Source organism: Osmia bicornis, chromosome 3, assembly GCF_907164935.1.
Source record: "Osmia bicornis bicornis chromosome 3, iOsmBic2.1, whole genome shotgun sequence".
In the NCBI taxonomy this organism is placed as follows: Eukaryota; Metazoa; Arthropoda; class Insecta; order Hymenoptera; family Megachilidae; genus Osmia; species Osmia bicornis.
In genome coordinates, this window is record NC_060218.1 from 1,057,747 (window position 1) to 1,068,855 (window position 11,109).

General features: G+C 36.3%; 1 protein-coding gene across 1 annotated transcript; it reads left to right on the plus strand.

Annotated features, from left to right (window-relative positions):
- Positions 1 to 6,734: 6,734 nt before the first annotated feature.
- Positions 6,735 to 10,545, plus strand: LOC114872651 (sialin-like). The gene is made up of 6 exons (XM_029180068.2): positions 6,735 to 6,825; positions 7,172 to 7,463; positions 8,285 to 8,870; positions 8,942 to 9,074; positions 9,638 to 9,879; positions 10,243 to 10,545. Exons 1-6 carry the CDS (start codon positions 6,822 to 6,824, stop codon positions 10,405 to 10,407), a joined length of 1,422 nt encoding a protein of 473 aa, XP_029035901.1. The 5' UTR covers positions 6,735 to 6,821; the 3' UTR covers positions 10,408 to 10,545.
- The last annotated feature ends 564 nt before the right edge of the window (positions 10,546 to 11,109 follow it).

Here is an 11,109-nt window from a genome sequence, read left to right on the forward strand (position 1 = left end):
TAGAAAATGGTAAAAATGGTAACAAATGGAAAAATAATAGCAAGTAGTAATTTTTTTATCCTATATTGCTATTGAAGTAATATAACTAATAGTATAAAACATAAACTTCTCGTTCTTTTAGAAAATTTACTTATTCCTTTAATCATTTTAGTTGCACGCCATTTTCGTTAACAGTGAAACGTGGCCTTAGCAAGTGCTATAAGTAATTGAGCGAAGGTAAAAGGAATAATGTTATTCTTGCTCGTGAAGTCTGGTGAATTCGGTATTTCAGCATTTCGTACGTGGTCATATTTTATTCGATACCGTGTTTCACAATATCCTAGTGTTTTCAGCAATTTCCCGTTTTCCACCAACTAGAGCGGAAGAAAAAACAATCCGTTCCAGGCAGCACGTTGAAATTACCAACTATTCGATTCATTTCACGCTAGACCGAATCACTGACGTGCGAACCTTTTACACCGATATTATTTTTATGAAAGCCGATGTATACCTGAATATTCATACATACGTATTTTCTGCCGTTTCCATCGAAAAAAATATACGATATATCCCCGATGCAATTGGCTGATTGTGCAAACGTTTTGATTTTTCTTTTTTTTTTTTTTTTCGTACCACGTTCAGTAGTAGGCATTCGTGATTCGTCCAGCAATAAGCCACATGACAGGAAATCTATGATTCCATTTGACGAGACACGAATGGATTCGAACATCGATCATCTTTCAAGATGAACAGCAATAGCAAAGACAATTTTAGCACCTCACACGACACTTGGAAATTACCTTCTAATTATTTATTGAATAGAATTTAATCTTCTAAGATTCTATGTGAAATAGTGCAAAATCTTTTTAAAGAAACTTCTAATCTGTAATTAGTGTTCACTAAAAATACAGTGATAATTAAGTTCCTTGTTCCAAATTTTTAGAATTAATTAATGTTTTCTGACTGAAAAGATTCATTCGATCACCGAAAAGTTCATTTTCAACCCTACTCCGTTCGATAAAACTTTAGAGCTCTAAGAAACGTCCAAAGAAAGCCTCACCTTCGTCCCACACCATTCATTACTCACATCAAGAAGAAGAATTAAAAAAAGCAACGCATCTTTCACTTCCTCCTACCTAATTCCTTATATTAGATTACCTCTATGAATCTTACCTAAGATACGTCCTGCTAATCGATCAGATCTACACACCCTGTTTCAACTACAGCTGATTTACAAATTAATGTAATTTGTGATTTTTAGAAAATTTCATGGCTTTCTAAAAGGCACTCGTTTTTTCTCGTTCGTTCAGAATCACTTCAGGGATCGTCACTTTTTCTGGGACACTCTATATTCTACAGTGCCGCAAAGAATTATGAATAAATTATAATACGATTCTATTAAGGAATAAGGCAAGCAGCAGACGATCTCGGATGGTAAGAATGGAAGAACGGGCAATGGTAAGAAAGTATTACCTTCGACCATATCAGAGAATCTCAGGTGAGCCGAGAATAACCTTTACTATTCCCTCTAGGTTATCGATCTCCACAGACTCGTTCTACTTTATTTTATAAACCTTATTTAGGATTAGTGACGCGGGAACGAGATACCGCAAGGATCGATACTATCCGTTGGTTCGTTAAAGCCGGATATTTACCTGGTCGAACGAGCACAGTTATTCTTCCTTATGAATCGTTTCCAACAGTTATACACAGCCGAGCGATAATATCGTCTCCTGTTCCTCTCTCTTATTGTTATTATTTTTTAATTCCTTCCCTATCCTCATTCCGCGTCTTATCTTTTCATTTATGTATAGTCAGGGAAGGAATTGAATCGACTGTGAGATCGATTTTAAAAGAACCTTTCTACAGTTCATTTAAGAAATAACCATTGATCTGTAAATAATGACGTATTTGAGTAATCTTGCTCGGTATCAACCTTATAAATGATGAAAAAACTGGGTTATTTCTGAACGAGCATTTATTGAAACGTACAAGCTATCGTGCCTTTTTAATCTTGAAATGGAAAGATTAATGTGCATTTGATTGGACAGATCGAGGGCAATGTTTGTTTATTTTTAGCTGCTCTTAACGGGAGCTATTGTTCCGAAGCAGAATCGTGAAATCGAATGGAATGGAAAATGTATTCCTAGGTAAGGTATTGCACAGCTTCTGTAAGTCTGATACAAGGTACCGTGTAATCAGATGGCCAGTGTAACGAAATCAAAGGCTCACGCGATACTCGCGCTTATATTCTTCAATCGGGCTCGTGAATCGCCGGCTAAGATAACGGAGTGAAAGAGGGGTGAAAAGGGCGATCTTTATCACGGCGAAGAGACAGAGAACCCTTTAACTTTGGAATGTTATCGCGGGGAAACAAAGTTCGTCTGGAAAGCATAGTTCATTCGGGTTAAGGAAAGAGGCAGAGCTGTGTGTGTCTCCCTGCGGGACGCCGAACAGTTCAAGATTCAGCAGATACGGGATATTAAAAGCGACATTTTCCTCCTCCTAGCGATAACTTCGATTTTGCAACTGACTCTCGGAAGATAAGAAACCGGAAGTCGAGTCTTCATACTGAATAATTATTTATAGACACACATTAACAATATTTCGTTTATTTTGAAATAATTTTAAAATAAATGACAAGCGCTGACTTAAAACTTAATACGCCAATTTTGTGATATTTGTTAGCCAACCCGTATCTAAGATTGAAAATCTTGAGAAGGGGGCTAAAGCATTTAGACTTTCTGTCACTTTTGTAGAGTTATCGAAAAAATTCTTGCGCCATTGTGTTTAGTGAGTTAAACTCTCAACGAATGACCGAAATTGTTTTTTTTTTTTCATTTGGTTCCAAGGATCTGATCGCAAATATAGTGTACGTTATTTTTCTCTGAAATTTCGAGACCTTGTTCCGTTTAGAACAAAAGGGAATATTTCGAATTTCGCCAGCGGCTCAATACGAAATATTTTCTTTCATATCTGACCCAGTTACTCGGCACGTCATTAATTCCACAATTAAGAAGAAGCGTAAATTCATGGAAACGAAGAATCGAGTTTTAGGTTTGGAAGGCGGTAGAATCTGAAGGGGTTGTGTTTTAACGAGTCTCTCGCGACTCTCTTTTCCCGCCAGTTGTTTGATCTACCCCCCGTGCCGCTTTTCTTTCTTACGTCTCATCAACTACGTTTCGCACCTCTTCGTGCCGCTGCATCAAGCAAGCAGCAGTTTGGAATTCACGGTAGCTTTCGGCCTCGCTTGCATCGTCATCACCGTCAGTCGCGATAATGAGGACATCTTGTACCGCTAACAAGACGAGTGTCATATCTCCTTGTAGTACAGAGGCAGCCCTCCGTGTGTCTTCCAACGCGACTCGTCTCGTCCAGGAATATCGTAATGCGGCCGACTTACAAATCTGCTTAGTCGATGAAACGCGCCTAGAACGATTTCTGGAAAACGCACGAATTTCCTAGCAAGATGGCAACGAGAAGTATGATTTCGCCACTGATACATTACCGTAGGGGAAATGTAGAGAATTTTTTTTTATTTCGGGAATTCTGAACTCTGACGAATTTTGAAATTTTGGAATTTTAGAATGATGAACAGGTCAATCTACATTTTTTGGAGGAGGTTCCCACCCCACTACCTACTTACGCCAACGGTTACCAAGCTTACAAATTCAAATATGCATGCATTCCTAAAATACAGCGAGCATGAAGATGCTATTGAACGATCGTAAGACGTTCTGTTTGTTCGTGCAGTTTACACAGCTCTCAAAGTCAACGGTAACTTCCGTTCGGTTGAAGTACGTTGAATGAAATGCTAACGATGATGGATGGCCACCGATCTCTTCCTTCTTCCCTGTAAACTAACATTAAAAGACGAATTCCTTAGACTTAGACATGGTCATGGTAAAATAGACCATCATTTGAAATTGTTTCACAACGGTTTTAAGCTGTAATTAAGCATACAGGATACTCATTTCCATATTCAAATTGAAATATTTATGGCTCTGATGATCCAGTTACTTTGAGACGGGACCTAATTTATGCATAACATATACAACCTAACTTTTTTGTTTGAATTCTTTTTCCAGACCCTCGTCTACCTTCTATTGGGACTATGAATCATATTTCGTGACAAGGAGTAACTAATTACACTTGTTTATTAATATTAATTAGATGGTCATTAGCATTGTAATTTAATGAAAAATTTAGAAAGGGCATCAATCTTATTATACTAAAAAATTAATAATATTTCTCGAGCATAGATTCTTCTTTCCCTTTTTTTCAATGACTTCAACCTACGAAATACACACTCAAGTTATATGACCAGTCCAGAGAGTGTTAAGGGTTAATTGAATCACCCTTAACTGAAGAAGATAGAACGGACACCATTGATCGCATTAGAGGCGTCGAGACGTCAGCTGGACGCTCACTGTCAAGGTTCTGTTCACTCGCAACCTTCTCGCCTTTCGGATCAAACCGAAGCTTCTTATGGATTTTAGACGCGAACGATATGATCCTCTTAATATGTCCCATGGCTTACGGGTATTATGATATTCCCTCCCTCCATTCTTATCGCTCGAAGAAGCTACCCCTCGGCTAAGCCGGACGACGAAGCCTCGACGAACGTCGGCTTACATACATATTGATGATCCGCTAGTAGATACCATGTATTTACATGGAAACAGGAACTGAAATCCTTTTTCTTGTCAACCAGAACTATAACAATTTGTCAATTTGAAAATTTGAAATTTCTCTACTTAAAAATTTTTTAATTCACTGACTTGGAAGCAGCCATGTTAGTTGGATCAAATTCTTTGACTATTGACAAATCTGAAAGACAGTACTTCTCGTGATAAATGAATTTTCTGAATCAGAAGGCTATAATTGTACAAATATCTTGGAACAATTTCGGTAGCGAAGAAGAAACTAACGAACGAATGAACGTCTCCTATAATTAGTCGTCGTCGGATATGGAACAAGTAAGAGTTTAAAAAAAAAAAAAGAAAAACAACAAAAGTTTCTCTTTGTATCGCTTTACTTTCACGGTAGGTGGTCCTACGGACGTTAAGAGAGCATCAGGCTTGTTAGCAGCACGAACTTCCAGCAGCTAATTGGTATTCCTCCGTCGAGAAGTGTCAGCCTTTGACTGATTCTATTTCGAGTAGCTCTTTTCAAGTGTTCCGTGTGTTTACATTCTGACCTAAGGAAAAGTGGCTGACCAACAATGGGTGGATTCCAGAGAATCTCAGACCGGTTTCATCCTAGGTCTTTTTCAAACCTGCCTAATCGGTCATAGCCTCTGTGCTTCCTCGTCTTTTTACAATTTTATTCTTCGGCTTCCTTCCTTTTTTCTTTCACTTCTAACGCGTCGAGGGTACGCATTTTCTCCGCTGGATTCCGCGCTGATACATGAGAGCATTCACCTCGCAGCAACACACGCTGAAGACAAGTCTTCCAGTTCTCTACGAAACGTTTCGTTACGCTTGTCGTTTGGCCGTGACGTGAAAGGAGCCGACGTTAAAAGGAATCGATCGGTCGTTACAGGTGCGCGTTTGTCAAACACGCTTCAAGCTTTGGAGACACGCGTGACCCTAGAAAGCTGCGGTTTCTCGGGTCAACGAGCACCGACAAACAACCCGTGCTATAGGAAGCTCATGGAAATGCAAAGTGTTGTATTCGTCATTCTATTCTTCTTGTTTGATATTTTATGTTTTCAGCTGCACTTGATTAATGACACCATTATGGGGCTACTTTCTAATATTTTCTAATTGATAAGAAAATTAAAATATAAAAATACTGTTAGAAAATATTCTCAATAATATTCTGAAGAATGGTTTTCAGAGCAGCATTAAATCGGTTAAGAAAGTTAAATTTACACACGCGTGCAGACATGTGTGTTTATTCAATATTTATGGATTTATTCGTTGATGAGAATCGCTAATGGTAGTGGGTTCATATAAAACACGATGGAAATGTAACATATATACAGTGGAAACGTTCAACAGGTTGATGTCGCACAGTAAAAACTTTTAAGCAATCGATACTTCTTCAAACACCGCTGCAGACGTTAGATAAGAACAATACTGTCATTAATTAAAACAAGAATAATGGTTAAACGCTCAATTAAATTCGAAAACGAAATATGATTAGAGAAAAAAGAAGAAATTATAAATAGAGTATATTCATGTGTTTTATAGGTCTATGTATCTATATTCCTGTATAATTATTAAGTCCATTATGAAATATTTAATATTGCCTCGAATCTTAATAAATCAATATCACTTGTTTTAATTTTAAACAGGACCATCGATAACAGTAACGTTTATTTTAATATTTTAAAAATAAATTTTTACTTTCATTTTGTTTTGTAATATAAAATTAATTTTGTACATCCGATACTTATAAATTAATAATAACGTGAATTGCTTTAAAAAATTAATAAAATATTAAATATTGAGTCGTATTAAAAGTATTATTTTGTATTATTATGGCAAATAATCGTATATTTGGCAAACAAATAATTTCGAAATAAATTCATATTTTGTGTTTTTCATTTCAAGTAAAAAGTGTTTGAATCCAGGCCACAATTATTGATATGACAGTTTTGAAAACAAACGATACCACCACGTGCGATAAATTTTATTTCCTGCCAAATAGTCTGCGATTCGTTGAAGATATCTGCTTAAGAAGGAATAATGAAACGATATTTCGATAGTCGTCAGTCGAACACGCGAGCGGATACTGACATATCAGGCCGCGGATTTAAAGCATAGAATGGTTATCAACGCGACGAACGAAGAAGAACAGATTTGACATCTAAACGCTAACGTTAAAAGGGAAAAATGGGTGAGCAGGCAATAATTCTTTATTCTTTCGTACTGTTCATGCAAATTTGCATGCTTAAATATTCACGAGTGTCAAAATTGTGCGCCGGTTAACTTTCCCTGGATAACGTTTTAATGGTTCACAGTTTCTACGTTGTTCCGCGAAATTTCAAGTATAATTGCTATTCCGAACATTCGCGAGACCCACAAACGTTCATCTAATCTTTACGCTGCGATATTCGTTAAAAATTATTCTTTTGCATTATAAAAATGAACTGCATTAATAAAAGATAAGAATAATGTTTTTTTAATCAGGAATTAATGAAAGAAAGGTCAGAATAAAATAATAGGTGAATTATATTTCGCAGAGATAATTGTAAGATACCTGTTCGCCATAATGCTCTGCATCGCGAATATGATCATTTATGGACTAAAAGTGAACATTGCTACCGCCATTGTTGGCATGGTTAAAGCTAAGAAGAATGGTGAACATGAAATTGAACAAGTGCTGCCAGAATGCATTTTTGAAGATAAAGATTCTGTAAGCGTAGATATAGACGGTCCATTCGATTGGTCTACTACCGAGCAAGGTTTAGTTATCAGCATTTACTTTGCTGGGTATCTTGTGGGTATGGCTCCGTCAGGATACTTTGCTGATCGGTGAGTGAACGGTAATTTAATTAACATCCAAAATAAAATAATTTTCCCTCGATGCAGAAGCATTTTTTATAAATCATAAAACAATCAAGAATGTATGAATAACTAGGGACACCCGATATAATTAGTGAAATAATTTTCACGTGCATTATCTTCGAGATACATCTATATGTATGAGAAGTTCAGTTACGAAGTGTTCTTTTTTTTCGTCAATAATGAAACGAGACTGCTGTTATCAGTGATGTTGACAGAGCGTTATTTAATAAGATAATGAAGGTCGGTAGCAGTAATAATCGTTTATGAGGTGTACTGTCGTGTAACGTGTAGGTCCGTGATAAGTGTTCGTTTGACACGCAACAATTTCGACCCTTTGAATATCATTACTATCATACATGTGTTATTTTAAATTGTATTTCATAAAATGTTTAACCATGAAATTCAATGCAATTTTTATGAATAATTACAAACTTGGAAAGCTTCTTTTGATTTTTAATCAATTTTGATAAAAATAAAAGAAAATAGAAAAAAAAGGAAAAAATACGTGGTCAAGAGAGTTTTGAAAATTTAACATTTTCCGAGTAGACTAAAATCTACTGAACAGCTGACGTCATTCTCATTATAAAAATTTCAAATGTAAATTTTTTCCTAACTTTTGACAAGGGAAAAAATATATAAAAAATATAGGGAAACAGAAGAAATGAGAGAATGAAAAAAAAAAAAACATTTTCAGGAGAATTTTGAATTCACAACCCTCGAATTAACTACGAAACCAAAGCCTAACAATGTCTCCACCAACCTTCTCAATCTTCGTCATCTTTGCACAGCTTCCACACAAAGAGCGTCCTGCTAATCTGCGTGGTGTCGAACGCAGTATTGACTCTGCTCGTGCCACTAACAGCCAACGTATTGGTCCTACTCTACATATTAAGATTCTTAACGGGTCTTATGAGCGCTGCCAATCTTCCCGTGGTAAACGTATTAGTCGCGAAATGGATGATAGACGAAGAGAAATCAATGTGGATCGGTATCATTTACGCCGGCACGTCACTGGGAACCGTGGTCTCCATCTTCTCTTCCGGTATGATCCTAGCTTCCATAGGCTGGGAAGCGGTGTTTTACATTCACGGCTCTTTGCCGTTAATCTGGTGCGTTGTGTTCTATTTCTTCTTCGCCGACAATCCGGAATCGCAGAAATACATAACCGAAACGGAACGACAGCTGATCGTGAGCTCTTACGGTCACAGAGCTCCTGGCTCGTCGGAAACGCAGGTACCGTGGAAAAGCATATTCACATCGGTGCCATTCTGGGCGCTGATTTACACTAATACCTTTGGAAACTTTGGTTGGTACTTTTTGCTCACGCAATTGCCCTTGTACATGAACAAGATACTCCGATTTGATATTAAATCGGTAAGCTGCAGTCTGCTACTGTGATTTTAGGATCGTTGACGGTTTTATGAGACAATAATTTGATTATACAGAACTCCGCCATTAGTTGCGCACCTTATCTGTTGAACGTTCTGGTGAATCCGTCGATTGGAAAACTGATAGATTGGGGAAAGCAGAAAGGATATTGGTCACAAACTTTTGGACGGAAAATTGCGGTCTTTATAAGTGAGCTTGATTATGTTGTTATTTTAAAACAATTCGGAAGTATAGATTTTCAAAATAATTGGAATTTTCAAACTCAGAAATTTTAGAATTTTTAATTCGCTTGGGTGCCAGTTCACATCTTGCTGACAAGCTCGCCCTTTGATTTTTCTCTCAGGATAAATGGAAAGATTTTTATTGTTATACTGGAAAGTAAAAAAATTGTATGGTATTTATAATCCATCCATCGTTTCTGGATTTAACCTAGATGGAAGGTATCGACGTTGATGAAAATTTATTTAAAAAATAGATTTAGAATACCTAGGATTTTTCACTTTTAGAAAGGATTAAATGGAATACAAAATGTACACAATATTTTTTATTTTCTGGGATAACAGTAAAAAATATCATAAAACTAAAGGGATGCAAGTGACATTTTTGTGTTTATTTACAATATTATATTTAACGATTCGACTAACTATTTTTGTTTTTAATGTAAAAATTTCACTTGCATCCTTTTAATTCTAAGTGGCTGATATATTAGTTGTCAAAGTATATCGATTGAATTGTTTATGTTTGTTTTGCAGGTTGCGTTCCATCAAGTTTCTGTCTCTTTATGATCGCATACATTGGTTGTAATCGCACAGGATCAACTATACTATTAGTACTGAGCATAGTACTGTGCGGTGTACTCTTCATCGGGCATATCGCTAATAGTAACGACCTAGCCCCGAATTACGCAGGAATTCTAATGGGAATCACAAACACTCCTGGAACGATCTCAGCATTCATCTTGCCAGCATTGGTTGGTGCCCTTACTGAACAAGGAGTAAGTAACAAACAATCTTCGAATATCTACCTGTACCAAACTTATTTCATTCAAGGTTTAAGCCTTAAACCCTAAGGAAAATTTGAGAGAAGTCTGATTTTCATAAGATTTTAGTATTAATTCTTCCATAGATAACTTCTAAACGTTAGGTAATAAATTGCAAAAGCAAGAACTTATAAATTAAACTTAAGTTAACCCAAGTCACTGATAAAACAGTATTTTACTTCTTTACTGTCTCTAATGCGTTCTTAAAGGTGCATTCTTGAGAATTTATGCTTTCGATGTGCCACCATTTTTATGCTCACATATCAAGACAATTCCGATTACACGAATTAAAGGGAATTCGTTATCTTTATGATACAGCACACTATGCAGCGATGGCAGTACGTCATGTGGACCGTAATTATTTCTCAAATATCTGCATGCGTTGTATTTGGTTTGTATGCATCTGGTGAGATTCAACATTGGAATTATGAGCTGAATGGTTTCGACAATGAAGCTCCAAGATCTCGGACAACTAGAACTTAGTAACACCCATTAATAGTGTTACATAATTGTTAATTATTGTCCAAAAAGAGATCTATGAAATTTATGAAAATACTAGACAATATTAGAAAACACTAAAAATTCGGGTACCCGAGCATAAATTTATTCTAGTACCTCTACTTTTGGGACTGGTACCCGAATAATCTCAATTTGGGAGCCGACATTATTACATTATTATAATAGAATGTAATTGAGTATCAGGTCTCAAAACGGGTACTCGAACTTCATGTGCTGGAAGAACTTTCAAAGTTTCGCTCGAATTTGAACAAAATTTCCAACTTGCGCACCCGCAGAAAATATAATTCCTTTGGTATAATTGTTAAAATTTAATATTTTGCGTGCTATGATTATGCCTCTATACACATTTTGTAAAAGTCGGCAGTAATAAAATTTCCAAATTTTTTCAAAATACGTTTTCGATTTTTTGTTGTTGAATTATTCAGAAGCAATAAAAATCATTTAAGAACGATATACCTAAAAGTCGTTGAGTACAGTTAAAGTAATTAGAACCACAAGACCACCCGTAATGATGGCGGACCAATTAAGGGCCAGCTGGTAGAAAAATCCGTCTTATCCCAATTAGATCAGCGCAGTTCGCGAAAGAGCCGCTTAAAACCTTTGCTTTAAAAGAGCCGACTTAACGGTGAATATTTATGGCGACTGAAACGTTACGTTTATAATCTA